Genomic DNA, 22,062 nt, shown 5'->3' on the forward strand with positions numbered 1-22,062 from the left:
TGTTGATTTCAAATATGCAGCAGATTAGCTTGACAGGTCCAGGATGGAGGTTACAAGTCTCCAATCCTTGTGCTAAACTAAGTTAATCTGCTAGAAGCTATTGCCAACCAAGCCTCAAATTAAGATATGTAATAGCATTTTGGTCCACAAAGAGCTCCTTGCCAGTAAAGTCCATCAGGTGACATACAGTAAAACATCTATTTTGGCAGACTTTTTTCGTCAAGGTGTCAAACCCTACAAATTCTATTTGCCTTGGACATGGCAAGTATGACACTTCATATATCAAGAAGAAAAAGGCTCCCCAAGCCAAGAGTCATATACAGCCAACCTGTAAGGATAGTGAGGCAGGTCTGTCTTTGCCTCTTCACGGCGGCCCTACCAGCAAGAACAACTGTTTATATAATTTTGGATGAACTGGCTTTTGTAATTTTAAAAGAAAGCTTTGGGCCACACATGAACAAGGGAGTACTGGATACATACTGACATGAAGAAAAAAACCCAACAATAACAAGGCCAGTGAGACTGTTTTGTTACCAACAGAGCAAGGTTACTGTGTGAAAATGTGCAATACACTGTTTCACTGTTTTTTCTCGTCATGTAGCACTTGTTTTTGTTATTGCTGTTGGCAAAATACAGTTGATAAAGCTAATATCAGTGTCTTTCCTATATTTTATCATATCAAGTCATAAGAGAATAATTGGCAAACACAAGACAAATGCAGTTGAACAGCTCATGCAAATGCCCTGTAGGTGACTTGTGTTTAACCTTATAATAATGTGTGAACTGACTGTGACAAGCACAACAAAATGCCTTGGCATCCAAAGTAAAGTCATACAGAGACTTGGCACCAAGGTCCATGTACACGAGTTGGCAGCATAACAGGCGCCTGAGGTCCCAACCGGTGGCTCTGACAGGGTCCCAGGTTGCATGGTGACAGAGGAGCTGCTCAGTGAAAACACAACTGTGCATGTGGAGAGCGTGGGAGGAATGGGACGGGAAGAGAACAAGAGAAAGGAAGGTAGAAAAACCTGAATATAGATAAAGAAACGGTGAGACGTGACAGGAAGAAAGCATCACAACAACTTGATCACAGACAAGCAGGAACAGAGGAAGTGGAAGTGGAGGAGGAGTTGGTGCAGAAGAAGGAGACTGTCAAAGTGTTTCTTGTAAAGTTTGCTGCTGCTCAACATCCAGGATCCATCTAGTTTCTGACCTCGTTCATGTCATTAGGTCAGAGATGTTTATATAGAAACCCATTATTACGGACTACAAACTTCCTTTACAGGTCTGATTAGGCATCAGAGCTGACAGCTAAACAAGCCGACAGCTGATTCTATTTCCACATAAATGGTGCTGCTGAAAGACATAGCCACGTACAGTTCAACTTATACTCTTGACAGATCCAATTAAAGTGCAACAGAAACCTGGGATCTCTCTTTGTCTGGCCTAACCCTCTCCTCACTGAACAGACCGCCTAATAATATACCACACCTCCTCTGAGGTGACACACATCCAGAGAGATTTTGGTATTGTCAGCTGTGTTATTGAAAGAGAGTGCATCTTCTTTTCTCATGGAAAATACAGTGAGGATGTTGCTATGGGGATTTTTCTGTCTAAAACATAATGACGTTGTTTAGATGTGGCAATGGGTTTCAAAAGAGCTCTTTCCTCTTTTCTTTCCTGCTACAGAAGAATGAAAGGAAATGTTCTCACTGGGAATCGCACGGTCTTGTGCAGAGAGGTAGTTAGAGTATGAACATGTCCATCTCATTGTGTTTCAAGGAGAGAAGCTGAAAAGGGGGTTCTTTAATAAGAAAAGTACACTTAAATAGGACTTGAGGTGATTCACAATGACAATACACATTAGAAATCTTAAGTAAACTATAATTCAGCAAAAATAGTATCCATTTCGAAACAAGAAAATGTTATATTTTGTATTTTTTAATCCCCAAAAAGCTAGTTCATTTAAAAAATATAATATAATAATAATAAATATATATATATATTGTATATATATTATATAAATTGTGAAAATACATTATATATATATATATATATTCACAATTTTAGTGAACACAATAATTGTGTTCACTATATTTGTTTGCAGCTGCTTACTTTACATAGAAAAATGTGTATTTTAAATAAGTAATTTCAAGTTTTGACCAGTAACCCATGAATAAAATTGAGAATTTTGACTACTATTCAAACTTGAGTTGTTACCCTAAGGTAGCAGAAATTAGTTACACATCACTGAGATGGCTACCTGATTTGGTTTTGACACTTCAGATGACTACTTTTCCTGGATAAAGAATCACCTCAGAGGTCAATATAACAGTGGAGATGATGATGTCATCTCTGTTGGAGACCCCTTTTAAGAGGTTCAAGAGAACTCAACAAAAAATGGATTTGTATGCTGCATGACTGCTGGACTAAGTGTGTAAATGAAAGAAGTCCTTTCTCTCTGCCGTTGGCAACACACAATCAATGTTCATGTCAACTCAGCTCTTGTAATGAACATTTTAAACAACATTGGCCCTTAGAAACCAAAATGATTACACTAACCTACAAATACTTTACTAAGTACATCCAGCTGTATCTCTATGCTATTTCTTTCCCTTTCTTTTTTGACATATACAAACACACAGACACAGATAAACCTTGCCCCCCCCCCCCCCCCCCCAGCCCCCCCCCCCCCCCCCCCCCCCCCAGACACTGCTATTGGAGTCTTTAATCAAGACTAATGTGGAATGTCCCATACGACTACCATTAATCATTTGAAGCTGGCCAACTGTGCCATTGATCAATGCTATACTTCAAAGGAGCTGCTGCTGGCACAGGTCCGCGTGTCTGTCCAGCTCTGTTTGCACTGTACTACACATCAAGTTATAAATATTGTGTATGACTGCCACTTCACACCGCTTTTATGAAAATAGGCAAGCATTTTCAACCAGGTTTTCCAAGTTTTCCCACTGTGCTGCTCAGGTAGAGAGCTAAACACAAACCAAAACCTGAACCAAAAGAGCACTTCACATTTCCTCTGAACTGACTTCTTTGGTACTAGCATTCATAAATAGGGGCATTTTAACTGTGCTTTGCAGAGCTCTCCCTGTTACATCTGTGCTGGTGGTCCTTCTGGTATAAAAGTGACACAAAGCCTATGAAACACTCAACCAGCTTGCTCACATACAGTACACTGCATTTTTATTCACAGTCTGATCCCAGTGGCTGGCGAGGACACAAAAGAGATGGCCTCTACCACCAAGGGAAATCAAATCCAGTTCAAGCTCAGCCATTTGTGCAATAAACACTAAATTTATAAGGTGCACAAAAACAAAAAGACTCCACATTCAGGTTCTCTGTATGCTGCCTACACACACACAGTGTGAGAGTGGACGCCCACTGGCTTCTTTCCTCTGTAGATCTGTACTTGTCTTGCAAGTACTTGTAGCCAAGTTTTCCTGGGTTGGCGCCAAGCAGTTAACAAACAGCAGTTTATTAATTGGATCTGGTAGTGTGTTTATATTGGGGAGGACCAAGATCATTTCAAACTGGCCTTGGAACAGGTGTGCTCTGTAGCGGGGCCAAATGAATAAACTGCATGGGCTCAGCAGATTCGAGCAAAAAAGGATGAGCCTTCACAAAAAGTTGCCATAACTCAGCACTTAGGCCCTGCTTACGAGAGTTCTGATCTATATGCTTCCACATCAATACATGGTTGTTTTGTTTATTTCTTTTTCCTCTGTTTTGTATAAATGTTTTTACTACATTCTCCTTAAATTGCAATATGGCTCATCTTCTTTTTTATGTTTATTATAAGCTCCAAAATGAGTCAGTTTCCATGACCTTCGTGTTAAAGTGGCAAACAATACAGCACAAATAAGTCTGTTTACGATCTGGTGCAAAAACTGGTTTACGCTTACTACATAATTCCCCCTTTAATGACAAGTATACAAGATTTGAATTTTTATATAACTCACATTTGAACTGTATTAAAGCTGAAGGTCAAGCATAATTAGTTATGCTTTTTATAGCATTAATCTGGGATTTGTGCTGTGTCAGGAAAGAAGCTGTAATATATAGGAGGTATACAGTATCTGAAGCAAACCCACTATCAGAGCCAATCTCTGAATTTGTTATTGAAAATTATTTGAATCTTTCCATTAAACCTACTTTAAACCAGCAAACCTATTTCTAGCATGCTGTCCTCTGGCATGTAACATTAACTGTGGAGTGCCATTAGAAGAAAAAAAAAAAGAAAAAAAAAACTTGCTATGACGAATACTCAAGAATACTCAATGAAGACATTTGCACTGACAGTGAGCGTCAGCAAGTTGAGCCAGGAGGGCAGCTTGAGGAACAAAAGAAAATATATTTGCACCACAACTATAAAGAGCAGTGCAGGGAAAAGCAAATGTAAATCTATTGCTGTACATTATCAGAAAAACATCTCCTTTGGTACTTTTTTTTTTACATTTTTCTCCTATGTGCCCTCATTTTTCTTCATCTTCCCTTCTGGCCCAGACTGAACGGATGCACTCCTCAACATAACAGACACACGTAGAGGTCAGAGACCACCTGTTCTGAGCTGGCTGGACTGATGAAACGATATCAGAGGACACATCTGGCCTGACAGCAAACAGGCCGGATGGGAATGGCAGCATGCTCCTGGCTGGTGACGGATGACTCACAGCTGACGCTGAGGTCACTGGAGGTCACATTGAGAATGGGGTTTGGAAGGGCTGGCGTTTTTCTAAGGAGGGTGGAATTTCTGGACTTGGGCATTATATTAATAAGACTTTACTTAGCAAGTAATGTGAATTATGTTAGTGAGGATTGGCCATGAGCTATGGGCAAGAGCAAGGTTTTACATCTGCAATATTTCTGGGTGTGTGGAAATCAGATGATAAGTTCAACATTAGCTTGATTTCTAAATCTCACTTATCCTTCATCACTTTCAAGTCCAACTGGAATTTGTTCAGACAGAGGTCTAACCAGTTGTGGAAGGAGTCCATCAATTCAGGGTCAATATCTGAATCCCAAAGCAACAGAGTAAAATATTATGTCTCCACTACCTCTGAATAAAAAATAGTTGTGGACACAAGACCAGAATCAGTGATGCTATCATTGTGGGATTGTAAAATTTCCCTGGACATGTAACCTGGCCTTTCTTTCTTTACAGCAATCTTTCTGCCTCTCTCCATATATACACACACATATTTCCTCTCTGTGTGACACAGTTTGTGAGTGAGGATCTCCATATTTATGAACTCCACATGATCCCCACCCCTCGTTTCACAGTTCACTGTGTTATTTTCCGCAGTGTGGAAAGGAAGAGACGTGATGAGAGAAGAGGGAAAGCAAAGAAGGGGAGGACAAGCATGTCCTTAGAGCTCTCTTCTCCCTATATTCTTTATCAGCTTTCATCTCTCGGCCCTTCAGAGAGACTGAACCATAAAGACTGAGTCCAATCACAAGGGGGCATATTATTTTCTTCCTCCTTGAATACAGTATATCATAGCCCAGACCCTTACAACCTCTCCTCCTCTTGCATACATAACTTCAGCCAAACCATAGTCAGGGTCTATCTATTGGCTCTGTGTGTGATTAACATAATATATATCTAGTTTAATATCAACTTTCCTCTGCCTCAAAGCTCACAGTGAGTATGTGAATAGATTTATTATGAATTCCAAGAAAACTCACTCATTTTTCTCCAGCAACAGGACCAGCTGTTCACCTTCCACAGACACCAGCAGCTGGAGAGATGCAGGATAACCCTGAAACACAAAAACATATCAGCAGTGTTTATGTGGTGCCCAGATCTCACCCATCCTGTCTGTGGGTCAGCGTTTACGTGAAGCTTCTCCTTAGTCGGAAACTCAAGGCAGGATGTGACAGAGGCAATGGTGTTAGTGAAACAGGAAGAAAGCTTCCACATCTTATACTTTTTAAGTCTGTGCACAACACAATCATGGACTTACTGATCAATTTAGCATCAACTAGGGCAATTATTCTATCATCTATTTTTTTACAGATTAACAGGGCTTCAATTACATTGTTTTTTAAACTGCAAGGTTTGCACACTGTTGTCATTCCTTTCTCTCACTCCTCTTCTCATTATCTTCAGCTACCTCTTATTGACCCTCTCTTACCTCATTGAGTATTTGAAATATTTTTACATAAACATCTGGATTAGTGGGACAGGCTTTCAGAGCTAAAGAACAAACATTAACACAATCCATTGGCACAGCACGATGACTCAATACTGTTTCGCGTCTGTGTTCTAACATGGGTTCCTGAATTAATTCAGAGAGCACAGAAGGAGGAGGGGCTATTAGCAGTGTTTTATCAATGAGAGAGAGAGAATTACTCTTAAAAACCTTTGAACGCACAGGAGAAGGAATGGAGGTTGATCGATTAGAATGGATTTTTTTTTTCTTGCACAATAAACATAACAAGTACTTGAATAGCACAATATACATGATATCCTGATGTAAAAAAATGGACTAACATGCAAATAACCAACAGATATTTCCTCCTTCTCAACTGTCTGCAGAATGTTTTACAGAAGTGTAATGGAACAAGAAGGAGCAGCCACAGTGAGCTGAAAGGGTGCCAGGCGACAGGCTGCACACCTGCAACACTTCTGCAAGATGACCAAGCACCCTGCTGTCGTGTGAAAAATTACATGCAGTGCAATGTGTGTGCAATGACGTGATGGAAAAAGCCAAATCGTGACTTATATCTTAATTAAAACAATGTGCTGTGTTGTACTGCTGTTATATTTGTAACTTTACATCATAACTGCCTAAAAAAGGCACATAAAATACTAATATCTGCTGTATACAAAGTCTTTAAGAAGAATAGATAAATGTGGTATTTAGGTATCTATTTATTCAGTCTGCAACAACCCAGAAGTGATCATGGTGTTGAAAATTTGCTCACACAAGTTTAATCCTTGGTCAACTCTCAAAATGCCAAGTTCCCAACAAAAGCTCTGATGACTTCATCTTTTTCAAAAAAGTAGCATGTATGCAGTATATTCACGCTGAGACTCATGGTGTGATCAGGCATCAGACATCACACATATGGTCACTAAGGAATAGACTGTAGATTTATTTATCATGAGTTGATATTTTCGATGTGCTGTGTGCTCTTTCACTGTGACATTTCCTAGGACTGCTGACCGATGCCTCAGGGCCAATACTTTCCTGGCTGGTCTGCATCTTTGTCTGAGAGTCAGTGTGTCATTTCCAGCAACGAGTGTAAGTAATGACTCTGCAATACTTCATGATAACCCTCCATTGGCACAAGGAGCAGCTATATAAATCGTTTTTTTTTTTTCTAGGAGGTTTAAGTTTCACTGCAGTTTCTGATAAGACTATCACTACCTGCCCTATTGGTCACTTTAATTTGGGATGGGTCAAATTATAGATAGTCTGTACTGTAAAGGTAAAACAGGCATGCTTAATGTAAGGAGCGGCAGAAGGAAAGGGTCTGATGTAATGGAAAGTGGGTGAAAATCCATAAAGCTCAAACGTTTCAATTCCCCCGTGCCTATGTGACATATTTGTGATATTCATGTAATTAACTTCAGTGACTTAATCATAGTAGCTGGAAAAAAATCAACTCTCTCATAGTGACTTCCCTGCACCAGGAAAATGCTTGATTGCTCAGGGAGTTCTCAACACCTACGCATTTCCCTTCTCTGGAAAAGTTTCCTTAAGTTGTGGTGGGGGATGCCGAATTTCAAACATTTTCTTTTCCTGCTGTAGTAAGTGGGACAGGCTCACTGCCTGAAAACATAAATCTAAAGGACCCAGAGAGGGAGGATTTGACTAGTCTGCATGCATCTATTAATCTAGCTTATGATAGAGAAATGAAACTACACAATCAGCATGGTGTTACAAGGTTAGCTCCAAGCACCCATCTCTCTCTCAGAGCATCAGGTTTTTGTTCTGCTGACTTGTAAAGCTGTTGAGTTTCAGGAATAATTTCACAGTAAGGATTGGCTGTGGGGCAAGTTCATGTTCAACAAACAAAAAAGACATATTCAAAACAAGAGAGTGCAAGAAGAGGGAAGTTACAACAAAATAAGGAAAATAAAACACAAGAAACTGCTATAATCAGGCTACAGAGGGGGGAGGCGTTTACACTGGATTTGGCCAAGCTAGTACTGGTAAATATGTCTGGAGTATTTACCCTGTCTGTGAGCTGGCTGAGAGGTCTGTACTCTTTGCCCTTCAGCAGAAGAGGTACCGTGGTCCCATAGCGTTGTGGTCTGGCTGCCTCCCTGCGATGTTCGGTCTTGTCTGGACCACTTCCTGTGAACAGATTAGAACGATAAAATTTAACATCACACTACAAACATCAGTGAATGGTGGAAAAAAGGGGTCAGCACTATATGTCGACGTAATGTCCTTAATAATTTAAGGACACTAATAATGCAACAAAGGCCTCACACACACACAGAACTATTAAAAAAATGTGGACAGTGCTGCTGTGAAAGAGTAAAAGCTCTTGTTCCTCTGAGTGGATGTGCTGCCACCCCCCAAGAGGACTTCTCCGATAGGACAACCACAGACCATCAATAATAGATGCTGTCATGCAGTTTATGAGTAACTCACCCTGTGCGAAAATGAAATTTTTCTTCCTACTTCTTATATTTGTTTCTATATTTTCCTCTTCGTATACCCAAGCCAGACACGGACCCTGCACTGTGCTGCTTTCCCCCTTTCTCACAGTGATATTTTAAACTCTTTACTGGATTTAAATTAGCAAAGTTACAAGTCTGTTATGCTAATCATCTCTTGAAAGGCTGCTCATCTGGGAGGCAAACCTTGAGGGATGTATGTATAGGATAAGCACAAGATGAACTGTATCAGTGCTTCAAGCAGAATGTGTCACAATTCCCTCTGCTCTTCTTTTTTTCCCACAGACAACTGGGTCTGTCCCCAGTGCTCCCACAGACTTACTGAGCATGTCTGTGTTGCAAGAGGCCCAGCAGGCAAACTCCTATGAATGATATAAACCCACAGAGGAGCTGTGCAGATTGAGTAGAGAGACAGAGAATAGGAGAGAGAAAGGGAGGGTGGGAGGTTGTAAGTAAGGCTGGGAATGAGTGCTGTGTCTCTATTTACTGTAAGGTCCATCCCTGGGGATACTACAGAGTAAAGCATCTGTCTGTCTACATGCACAATGTCATACATGAGATCAGGAGTGCAGTGAGCAGTGATATTACAATCCAACATATTTTGTATACTTATCCCCCTGCCTGAGGGGCTGTCTTCATTTTCAAGTACTTTTAAAGTCTGATGCTTCTTGTCTTTGAAAATCCTGAGCTGACTACTGTGCCGTTGCGTTTTTCACAACTTTCGCAACACAAACGGTCTGTGACGGCAGTTGCCCCATGCTCTCAGTGTGGCCCCGACTCTCCATTCATCCACAGCGCATAATAAGCTAACAAGGGCATTAAAGGGACCTCCTGCATTTAATGGGATTTAGGAACATGTGCCGGTGGTAGTTTGTTGGTTTTAGTGGTGCGTGAAAACCACGTTGGACATACGGAACAGCATGACTGAGACACAGGCTGTGGTTAGAGTGCTATTAAAAAAAGAGCACACATACATCTTGTTATTAAAAGACCCCCCCCCCTCACAAATCATTTCAATATTTTATATGAGCCTGTTTTCATCAGACAATACAAATTCAGAGAGAGCGTGAACTCAAAACAAACTGTTTTGTAAAAAGTTTATCTAGACCACATGTAAGTGTTTATAGCCACAATCTGAAGTGTGTAAGCAGTCATGTTCCTTGAAAGGCATTCATCCTCGTGCACTTGTACCGTACAAAGAGAGACAGCGTGAGTTGCAAGTTGGCTGAAGTAAGTGTTCTTGTTCGATGTTGTTCACAGCCTCTCTGATTCAGGGGTTTAGGATACAGTTTGATAGTCTGACAAGCACTTTGTTTGAAGCGTACTAACCCCCTTTAATATGTGATTTAATGGGTATGTGTACAGCATGTGTGTTTGTGAAGCTTTTTGTGGCCTCAGTATGAAACATCTGTCATCACTACCCCAAAAGAAGAGCTCCCTTCAAACGGCAAACCAGACATGCATCATCGTTCTCATGGGCTTTATCCTCTTTGGGAACCTTTTAAATTCAAACTAAAAAACTGGGTTAATCCCATATGTTTTCTGGAGAGTATCACGATTGCTTAGCCAACAACAGTTGTACCCCCACATTGGACATAAGGGAGAATCAGCTGCGGGTCATTCATCAAAAAAACAAAACACAAGATCTGGTTGGCCGCCAAAACATTTTCTACCCCCACTCTCTCTTTAAATAGCTGCACAAACCAGTTCTTTTTTAAAGCCAATTCCATTTTGACGATCTAACAAAGATGCTCTTTTTTTCATTTTCCTCCACAAGCCTGACCTGCATTACTTATTAACTGGTAGGTAATGGGAATTCAAACAAAACAGCAGCTGTTGTCCACTTTCCTCAGCAGGAGAGTGACACAGCCGACAACATAAACAAACAAAATGAGCCACAATTACCTCAGTCAAACGGAGGTCGCTGCTGGACCCTGTACAAAAAAAACAAAAAAATCAACCTCATTACATACACTTAGTATCTTACCTGCTGCATCAAAGAGACTTTCACATTTATTTGCATATTTTCATTGTTTTCATCTTGGGGAAGAGTGTGGCTATTGTTGCAAAAGAAAACCATGCATGCATAGATAATATGTTGAAAAATGCATGAATGTAAGCATTATCTGCATTCCGTTAAGTTCGCTCGGGTAGTGGCTCAATTAGCAATTTTGTTCCCCTCTTGAGAAGAGGAGAATGAACAAGGTTAAAACAGGTGTATGAAGGACATGTGGTAATCTATCGGCAAGGTGATCAGGGAGTACAAGAGAGGGCGAACATCGCAGGGGAACTTTTTAGACCTTAAGAAATCTAATTAGCCTAAAAGAACATTAGCATACGATTTATGCATAATGTACTCTGTATTTCATGGAAAAGAAAAATTACACACTTAACATAATTGTGTAGGCCATCTAAACTAATCATTTTGCCAATGAAATCATTCAGCTAATAAAATACTAATAAAACAGGACTTAAGTTTGCTAGCTTTTGATATCCTGCAAATACGTTGTCCGATAGAAAAACTTATTTTACAGACCATAGTGCAAAATAAAAAAAAAAAAAAGCTACTTTTCATCACTGCATAGTTTGTCAATCAGTCTGACTTAATAGTAAACAATACTCTCAGTACAGGCTGCAGCACATGTAACTGAGCAGGTAACACTGGTAAGCGACTGTGCTCGTGGACAGCTGCAAAATAGTTTGCAATAATGCTCCAATGTCCTTTTATATTATGGTATTTTACATCATTTTTTATACCATAAAATACCATAATATACCATAATATAATATTGGTAATCTGAGGCATGGCATTTAAAAGGACACCTGCCAGAAGATTGGAGAAACCATCAGTTATTGTTTATTATCAGCCAAACTTCATAATTTCTACTATAATAAAAGAAATATCAGAAATTATTAATTAGACATACAGTTTAGGAATTCATAGAGGTGGAAGAATCCTTAATTAAAGAGAAGAGATTATAAATATAGCAGGGTGAGGGGGAAAATTTAGCCATGTTGCAAACTGCATCTTAGCTACACCTAGTCTCAGCAACTTTCAACCGAGGTGGGAAATATAAATGAGAAAACACACCAGAGCCCCGGAGACATGACTCCAATCATTCTCAACACAAAGAACCAGCCTTTAATACCAGTGCATCAGAAGAGAAAAACTCCGATTATGGATTTGATAATAGTGAAGATTTGATGGTCAATATCTGTGCGACCAACCAACCCTCCAACCAAACCCCTGTAATGAGTTGTGTTAATGTCTCTCAAAAAGGTTAGCTGGCACCGACTTATTGATGAGCCTCTTAAACTGAGTGACAGAAGATGAAAGAACTACTAATATTGTAGATGAATTTTAATGAAGTGCTCTTGCAAAAACACAGATAAACACACAGCAAAGGTAGATTCAACAGTTGCAACTGGAAGTGACAGAAATATGGATCTAACCCAGAGCTATTTTTGGGAGTGCCTACTGTATTGATTATCCATATTGATTACAGACGGACACGGCATTGAGCCAAATCAAATGCATGGACCCCGATAGGTGTTATTATTAGAGCGGGCAGATTGTTTTAGATGTTTTATCCATTTACTGTCAAAAGAATGACAACCCTGACACACATGCACATAGATGGGGAAAAAGCACTGGCAACAGCAAGCTTGAAAGTAAAGAGAAAAATGATCAAACACTACTTACAAGTGTATGTCTAGTAAGAAACTATTGTTTCATTTTTACCCTTAACATTACAAAGAACATGATCCTTGTTAGCTGCGGCCAGATTGGCTTGTTTGCATGCTAATATGAAAACAAATTAGATATGGGACTGCTTTTAGCACCCACGTGTGTTTTTCTCCACAATTAATTTAACTCCAATTTGAACTTTTTCCTCATGCCTGTATGTATGATGACTAAAAACCTTGATGTGTGACTGATGCAAGCCTTTTCAACACAACAAATCAACCATTATTCCAAAAGATGTTTCAACACCACATACTAAAGTTAGGCTTTTCTACACATATAAAATACTGTATATACAACTGGAGCATCTAAGGAAGAACAGAGAAAGAAGAGAGACGTTTCCTCTCTTACTCAGATGCTCAACATTAAAGGTACTAAAATGTGATCATCTTTCAGGTCCCAAGAAGCGCCGCTAACAGCTTAGTCAAGTTTCTTCTACGTACATCATTACTGATTCTGTGTGAAAACACCACTGACCTGAATATAGCAACGGATGCTACACCTACATTGTGCCCTCAGAAATAAAGATCCCTTAACAAAGAGAATAGAGAATGAGCTCACTTTGAAAGGCAGTCAGGACTATCATAACAGAGCCGTTCCTGGAAATAAAATCGACATCCAGGTAGTCATGTAACACAAATTAGACAGCCATACCTGTGAGGTTGCCTTGGCATTCATTTAATTAGCAGGACGCCAGAGTCACTCTAGTAAGACATCAACATAATCTTAAGGACTGTCAAATACAGGACATCACACTAAGTCTTGTCACTGTTTTACAGCTTGGGGGTTCCTGCCTTCCAACAAACACTTTTCCTTTCAACACATCAAAGAGAGCATTTTACAATTATCCTGTTACAAGGTTCTCTTTTTATACACAATAAAAAGCCATGCTTCTGACACAGTTCCTTATTGTGATATTCTTTGACTAATAAAAGACATTCAAAAGTAATAATAACACTGTTTGAAGGAAAAGCTGTGGCTCCCTGACTTTCTACCATATATGTATTGGTGCCTAATGCTCGAAGCAGCTTCAAAGAAAACACTTTAAACTAAATAGAAGTCATCCAGTCAACATACATCAAGGCTTCTCTTCCACATAGACACTAAATGTATAAATATATATTTCATCTCTGCATTTCATCTCGAGCAGTATAATAAACTGCTTCATGTTGTCCAGCAATAAGATGGAAATTACATTAAATTCAACAAGACACTGGACAGAGCCATAATTTTCAGGCAGTTGCAATGTTCAAAGGCAAACTCTGAAAGCCCTCTTGAGACATGTTTTTATACATTTATCAGCCTTATTTAGAGAAAGCGTTAGTATCAATGCTTTGCCTCTCTCCATGTTTTAGTTGTTTTGGCCCTCAGTTCTTTTATAAGCTTTAGTTCCATTTTTATTTGTTCATTGGGGACAAATAATGGTCATAAACAAGTTGTTTTTAGCATGCCAATGGTGAAGACTGACAGAAATGTCAGTAGTTATGGAAGCAGTCATGATCCACATTATTAATTAATTAATGGTCCGGAAGTTGGCAAAGTCAAAAGGCTCCATCTTTTTGCATACAGTGAACACTATAACATGCTGTTAGCATACAAAGAAGATGCACTGCATCAATCCACTCATTCAGATTCATTATTTGAGCATTATCGATATTTATTTTATATTAAACCAGAAACATCCACAATATCAACAACAGCATATCAGAGGAAAAGTCAAAGGATTGCTAATTTATGCAGGATTTATCCTCAAGGCCGTATTGGACTGCATAAAGTATCATGGTAATCCAGCCCGTATTAGATATTTAGACCAAAGTGCTGGGCCAACCAACAAGAACCAACTACTCCTCGGGTGGTCACATTTAACATCACAAACGCAACAATAGAAAACAGGAAGTGCAAAGCAGCATGAAGGCCAGTGCCTATGTTACTCCACGTAGTGCCTATTTTATCAAGGAATGAATGCCTGTCCTCATTAAAGACAAGAAACAGAATGGGTTTTTTGACCAGTGTGAAAGGGGCATAACAGAAGAAGTTGGCATTGCGATTCCTCAACCATTAACACTACACTACAAAGAATATTATTGTTTCATTGTGACTAGTAACAACATTCTGAGTTTCTATATGCACACTGGAAGCGGCCACACTGACAGACGAGAAGAGAAAAGTGAGCTGAGAGGCGCACAGAAAAAAACAAAGAAATCACACAGCCTTTCACTTGCGTTGAGAATGTCAGTGTTCCCTCATTGCCTCATTTCAGCAGTTCCAACTTCTATCAGTCCCCTCCATCGCCCACTTTCCATGTGATGACACACTGGAGTAATTAGTGTTGAAGTGGAGAAAGTGTTAATCCTGCAAGTGGGACCTCCTAGATCCATTCTAAAACAGAACAGCCCATTATTGGTCTGACAGAGCAATCCTCAGCTCACAGTGAAATAATGGTAATACGAGACTTCTCAGGGTGGGTTAGTGAGATTTACTTGTGTGTCCTATTCCTATCCTGTGGGAGCAACAGTGGAAAAGCCACTTCCTGTGTTATTTTGCACAGATTTAGGCATTATGTCTGAGAGCTATGAGGATTGGAGCTCCTGGAGGATTTGGGGATTAACAGGAACTTATCACACATGCCAGGTCACCTAACAGCCATTTGAGATAAATACAGAGTTCAACAAAATGTGGAATTTTAGCCATACCAGCAGCAGCTTTCAATTGTGGTCAAAGTCTATCAGTGGATCAGACAGTTGGTCACTCAAGTCAACTATTTGGGTCCTATGTCAATGACTTATAACTGGAAGGATCACCTTACTTTACCTGTTGCAACATAATATTAGCATTTAGCCTCACAAAGCTAAAAGCATGTCTCATTTGAATTCATTACATTATATTTATCCAGATTATGCATTTTAGCAACACATTACAGAAATCCACTACACAAAAAATGTAGGAAATTGGCACTACAATCGTGATCAAGAGCTCCTAGCAAGTTGGTTGCAGCACAGACTGCCACATGGATCTGTTTTTCTAAAAGGTGTTCTCTTGCTGTAACATTCTCTGAATTCAGTTTTCATTCTTTCCATCAAAGCTTCCATGATATAAAGGCCAATAGGTTAAGACCATGGCTGCATTCAATCAAAACATTTCAAGGTAAACACACTGACATAGATGTGTGGTGACCTTTCCGTTGTGAAATTATTGATGGAGGGTGACCTGGTGGGTTTTAGCCTGCTGTGAAACTCTGTGTGTCTCAAACCAAGAATCATATTGTTGCATCAGTTCGCTTTCTTGTTCTGTTCCAACTCTCATCAAAGTGAAATCAAATATTTTTTAAGAAGGGTGGTCTGTCAAAAGAAAAGAAACAAACAAACAAACAAGTATCTGGTGTTCTAGAGAATTTTTGCACCTTTTCCAAATCAAAATACTCCTCTGCAACACTTCCAATCATTCATTTTAAATGTGACTATTGCATGTTTGTAAATCGCTCAGATCCACTCATTCTGCATTAGCATAAACATCAACCGCTTGCAGTTCACAGATAAGGTGTGACAGGAGCGACTCCATGTTCCCTTCCTGCTCCACATCTATTCATTATTCCTTTCTTCCTCTCTTTGCTCCACAAGTTGTATTTTTTTCCTTTGTTGCAGAGAAAACTGTCCCACAAAAAAAAATCTGAGCTTCATGGGAGGTGTGACATATTCAGTGAAATGGGTAAAGTAGCTGACTGCCTTCACACCTGTCTCCTTTGGGACTGTGGTGCAGATTGTGGGGAAATGCACCGACATTCTTTCATTGCACATCACACATGACTGACTGCTGTCTGTCAAACTCTGCAGGTTGGTGGTCTGCAGATTTGCTGTTGTCCAACACAGATTTCTCATGGTTTCTCTCATGATTTCTCATTTAGAATTGCTCGGAGCATTGTTCCATGTGTAACATGGAGTTTTTCAAATCCAGAAAAATCCTGCCATGCTGCTGGTTTGTGTGCCATGCATCAGCTTATCTGTTATATCTGTAACCCTGTCATCCACAGGCAAAGGAGAGAGAGCTAAATCACACTGATGGCTATAATGACCAATGATGCTTAACAGAGGGAGACGTTTCTAACTGTGCCTGTCCTTCCCTCACAGCCAACAAATCAATGCCAGCCTGTCCTCAAAATGTCAAGCGACAGCCACCCCAAGGGTCTGTAAGACAGACCACGGTGAGGTTATTTCCTAAATGGCTTTAACAAAAAGGAGTTGTGTAAACTGGGATGGCAGCCATAAGTCAGACTTCAACTACAGACCTGAGGATGGGTTGAAGTTACTCCCCAGGGAACAGAAGCTGAAAGGCGGGCAAAGGTCTTCAGAGACAAAAGAGTGTGTGCATGAATCTCTGATGGGCAGGTTTTATACTCCTGTCCCACGATTTTGTTTACACAACACAGACATTCTAATCTTTCTAATTAATTCTGTCTGATGCTGCAGTCTGACCAGATGATATCCTCAAATCTAATCCAGGTCATTTGGTTCTGTCTCTAATTATTTATCGAGTTTCCTTCATCCAGAAAAAAAAAAAGATCAGACCCTCGGAAAACCAGTTGATATGCAGAGGAGAAACAAAGAGAAGCAGACAGAGCCAGAGAGCCACAGACAGAGTGATTCATTACAGATCTGTAAACACAGCCTGCTTGATTCTTGCCCTTACGGGACTTCTTTTAGTTTTTCTCTAAAAGTTCAGAAAGCAACTAAACTCAGAGGGGCACTAACATTTCAAATGAGATCACAAAAAAAAGTCCAGTCAAACAAAATCTAAACATTTTGAAGGCTAATGAGCAGATGGCTCGACCAACTACTGATCACCTGACCTTTGATTTCGTTTTTGAATGCTTTTCCAAAATTTAATAAACCAACTTTTATGAAGAGACAGTTTTTACTTTAATCATATTGTCATTCAAAAATTCACTTTAAGGAAAGAGCAGTTAATTTGTGATGATTAGAATTATTTGTTCTTGTGTCAGTTCTTGTGGTTTTATAAACCAGTATATTGCAGCTGCTATGGCATAAAACCTCTCAATAGCCTTACTTTCCTCATCTATAAAGACTGCATTTATACACCAGGGTCACAGGTTTTATACACTACTTATGCATAATTTTGCCTGTACAAGCAATTAGAAGTACATTACTTCTCATTTCTGTGCCATGATATTCTCAACAGGACACCTCCACAACCCCTCCAGAGATAGTTCCCGTTATCTGATGCATCACTTTCTTCAGTAACTGCTAGCACAACAGTTTTTGAACACTGTCCAGGTAGCTGATTGCATTTTTGAGTGCTGGCACACCCAAAAATGTTCTGGCACAGAAGAACCGAATGTCAGTTAGCTCTGGTCCATACATGGCTGCCAGATTTGGCAGTATAACACTTAGTGGCAGTGGAGTTTAGGGTGTTTTGGGCTGAGAATCAGTCAACAGTGCTCAAGCTAGCTTTGGGCAAGTGTCAACTTATGGCACTAGCCCCAGTTTGGCTGATTTTGGCAGGGCACTCAACACAAATCTGGCTTAAGTCAAGTAACCAGTTCTGCCGGATTTAGGTCAACATTAAGCCAATACATTTTGGCTAAAAGGATATTTATGGAATGAGTAACTTGTGTGTATTCATCTTTTACCTATACTCCAACGATAACAACAAAATACCCACACACAATGTTTTCTGATCCACAGAATGAAATCCTTTAACAGCAGTCTGTTCTGACGGTTGCTATGGTTATTGTATGATCACTACAAAACCACACAAAAAGATCAACTGGTCATGGTCAAAAGAAATCAATGTGACTATCAATAGGAGGCTGCAGTTAGCCATATAGTATCCATCCCTGAAAATCCAGTATCAGTCAGACTCTGATCCCATCATGATACTTTTAATCCCTGTTTTGTTGTAGTCTGTCACTGTCTCTTGTCATTCCTGCTAGACAGTGTGTGTGCATTTAACAAGCAGACTAGAATAAATATTCAGCTCATCTTAACAAGTCTGAGCCACCATTTACCATCTGCAGCTTATGGTATCTTTAGCTTGCCATCATTTATCAAAGTATTTGTGTCTGCTTCTAATTAAAAACAGCTGAAGTAAAGTACAATCTGTCTCACAGAAAAAATATATATTTTCAAGTTTTTAACTTACTTACAAACTGACAATAACATTGGTGAAAAGATGGGAGAGCACAGCAAACATTTCACATAGAGGCCGAAGTCAATATCCCTCTGACATCAAAGAGGCTGCCCTATTTCAGCACTCACAGTAACCCTTATAACTATTTTTACTCCTGGCATTTTTACTGTATATGAAGTGAAGCCTGCGAGTGAAGCCTGCGTGTGAGTGCTTTAATGACCCCACACTGAGCTGCGTGTAAGCTGCGTGTGGTAAACATGCATCCCAAGCTGCATCTATTCACTTCTCAGCAAGCCTGGGTTATTTTAAGGGAAGCTCTGCTATAATTTATGTGATACTATTAATGATGGACCAACAGATTTCATGTTTGTTACAACCAAGCCTGGAACAAAAATCACGCATTGTTTAGGAACATTTGTGGGCTTAAATAGCATTTTTCAGCACTGTTGCAAGGTCAAGTGACCAAACTATTTTTTATCATAGTGTGGACAAAGAGATGTTTACTTGGAAGCATTGTACAGTGCATCTCATATGCTGCTTGTGGCAGCACAGACAGATGCACTGTATACTGAAAAAGATAGGGTTGTCATCAATCTTTATAAATGAGTTGAGTTTGTTTTCTGTCCGTCTTTATCTTACACAAACACACACATTTGTATAGTGACACGTGCTCTATTCCACACACAATGCTCCTCCAGTTATCACTAGTTCATTCAGCAGATTAAATTTAGCAGCTGGACAAAAAAAGACAGCATCCTGTTTTGGTTTGTGTTTACAACCTAAATATGAAGCTGCATCCTCCTGGATGTTAAACTCATCTGTTCATCCGACAGCAGCCTGACTTCCCTTTATTGTTCCATCAGAGCACAAAGATGAAAACAAACTCTTTCCTATCTGTCTGCTCAAAGTGTAAAATGCATTGCATGACAATGAGAAATGGCTTTCTCTTAAGATAACACAAAATCACAAAAATAGCAACATTGCAAGTTCTGTGTGTAGGTTTGGAGAAACATACATGAATCTGTGAGTCATGTTCTATCACCAGACTGGACTGAATACATCTGCAGCACATGAAAATGAGCCTAATGATAAAAATGTTATGTTGACTACTCACCCTGCTGTGTATTGTAAAGCACGTTGTCAGCATGTTCTGTAGCTGTGGCCAGGCAGCAGACATGGAGAGCGAAGATCACAAAGCCAAAGTTCTTCCGCCGCCTCCAGATCCTCATCATGCCCGGGCTCGGTGGGGTGAAACGGGGTAAACGGGAAAGGGGAAAGCGCTCCCGTGTGACTGCGTTATTGGATGCAACACCACCAGATACTTCACACAGTAGGATAGAGATGCGGGTCAGAGCTGTTCACGGTGGGGGAGAAGTGGGGTAAAAGACGACAGACGAGAAGGCTTCACCTCCCAGACTCCCTACGAGATGCGGCAGCAGACTGTCACTCCAAGAAAGAAGCTGTCACAAACTTTTCCTTACAGCAGCGAACGTATGGCGGAGAAAAAAAACGTACAGACACATGTGTCAGCTGAATGGTTCTGTGTGATGGTGTTGGTCGTGTCAGAGTTATGTTAGGGAGCGACACAAAAGGATGCTGGAGAGCATAGTGAAGCTGACTTGCCATCTCCTCTCGTACCGGAGCGACCACACTTTGCCATGTGCGCTTCAGCTTCCGCTGGGTCCTAAAGACATCCAGCGTAGACCGTCAGCTTTGATTCCTCTAACCTAAATCTGAATTACACAGGATAAAAAACAACAGCCACCTTCTTCTGACTTATTTAACCAGACTCTTGTCCCCAATGGACCTACATAGCCTACCTGTCAGAACTAGCTACTGTTTTACCGCAAAGTTAAAACAAACAAACAAACAAATAACACAAAACGTTGTTCTAACAACATCCCTGGAATAGATAAATGCTGTTCTAACGATAGCTAAGGATGAAACATATTCAGTCCATTGAATCCCAAAGAAGGTTTTTTTTATCCATTTCCTAGGTGCCATTTGAAGCTTTCAGCGTAGGCAGCCATCTTTGTTTTGATGCGGAAGTCAAACTAGCTTATTTATATATTCAATAAAAGTAGTGTTTCCTCATTCATACAGTTATAAGACGTTATAGTATTGTTAAATAATTAAAAACATTAGTTAAATAAACTCACCTTGCAACTTGAATGCTAATTGCTGAAGGTGGATATAGCATTAATAATATAGCATTACTATTTTAAATAATAAAACTATAGCCTACCTTTAAAGATGCACCCTATTGAGTTAAAAGAAATGTTTTTTAAAAAAGCTAAAAACAGTCTGCAGAGATTATTAGTAGCTAGTTTACAGTTATCTGGGTTGCCAAGAACTAAAACAACTGATTTATAGTGACACACTGCTTTTGTATAATCAGTGTAGGTCAAGTTATATCTATGAACAAACCGTCACATTGAAAAAAAAATCACCAACTCTTATTTTGTTCCAGCCATCCTTTCTTGTATAATAAAATGCTGTTTTTGATCTAATAGGCCCACAGTGGATTAAAATGATTGACTCCCCCCCCCCAAGATATATTGGTTAGAGCCTCAGAAACACAACCGAGTGAGATACAAAAACAGCTCTGAAAAGGGCAAGGCCTGAGGCACTTAGCTCGTTTGACTAAAGCAGTGGCTTGGGATGTAATTTGCTGAAAAATATTATTTGAAATGCTGTGATGAGTCATGTAGAATGAAATTTGTGCATGTTTGCTGCTGGGACTACAAGCTGACATTTTAAAAAAACGGTAAGCTTTTAACCTGTGGAAGTCATGAAAATTTCTGAGGGAAATCTTTGAACATTACATTACAGACTACTTACCTGCACAAACTGCATTTGTCATGATTGAAGTTTGTAATTTTGTGGGGTGACAAGATGACTTGATTGAATTTATATTATTCAGTTTCACATTTTTCACCTTATATTAAAAATGTGAGTCACCACACATTTTGAAATGTCCTTGGGATGTTATTGTTCCCTCTTGCTCTCTATCACTCTATCCAGGCGCACACACACACACACACACACACACACACAGATACAAAGGCAAACTGTCATTACTTTGGCCCCATGTGTGTTTTGTGCAGACTACCTGCATGGTCTGGTTTAGCCTAATCTTTCTTAGTGTATGTGCTTCAGGCAAAAAAAGTCACAAATGCCTCTGCACAAACATCCACATCTCCACTGAGTTTCCAAAGTGCAACTGAGACACATAGTGTAGTCGAGGCCTTTGTACTTGTAAATATAAGGCAAACTATTTGTATAGAACAGTCAGAGCCACCTCTAAAAAGAGATCATGTAAGTATGCTAATACAGCTGCAAGTGAAGTGGCTAATGATTCAACACTTATCATCAGTGTCAGCATGGATGTACAGAATTATCCCCGTAAGCTCAGCCACTGTTTTCTTTTCTAAAGCCAGACATATCAGTCTTACCTTCAGGGCAGTTGAGTCAGTGAAGGCCACTGGGAAGCCAGTCAAGGGGCCTCAGAGCACACAGT

At 39.8% G+C, this 22,062-nt stretch overlaps 1 protein-coding gene across 2 annotated transcripts in view; it reads right to left on the reverse strand.

The window, feature by feature from the left end:
• LOC114447090 (disintegrin and metalloproteinase domain-containing protein 12-like) overlaps window positions 1–20,145 on the reverse strand; it is a 67,471-nt gene extending 47,326 nt beyond the window's left edge. For both annotated transcript variants that reach the window (XM_028423122.1, XM_028423121.1), the window contains exons 1-3: window positions 19,657–20,145; window positions 8,203–8,324; window positions 5,704–5,777 (exon numbers count right to left, since the gene is read on the reverse strand). In XM_028423122.1, the coding sequence (XP_028278923.1) occupies window positions 5,704–5,777; window positions 8,203–8,324; window positions 19,657–19,774 (314 nt within the window). In that variant the 5' untranslated portion in view covers window positions 19,775–20,145. The remainder of the gene's footprint in view (window positions 1–5,703; window positions 5,778–8,202; window positions 8,325–19,656) is intronic.
• Window positions 20,146–22,062: the final 1,917 nt, after the last annotated feature.

This window comes from Parambassis ranga, chromosome 15 (assembly GCF_900634625.1).
Source record: "Parambassis ranga chromosome 15, fParRan2.1, whole genome shotgun sequence".
NCBI classification, from domain to species: domain Eukaryota; kingdom Metazoa; phylum Chordata; class Actinopteri; family Ambassidae; genus Parambassis; species Parambassis ranga.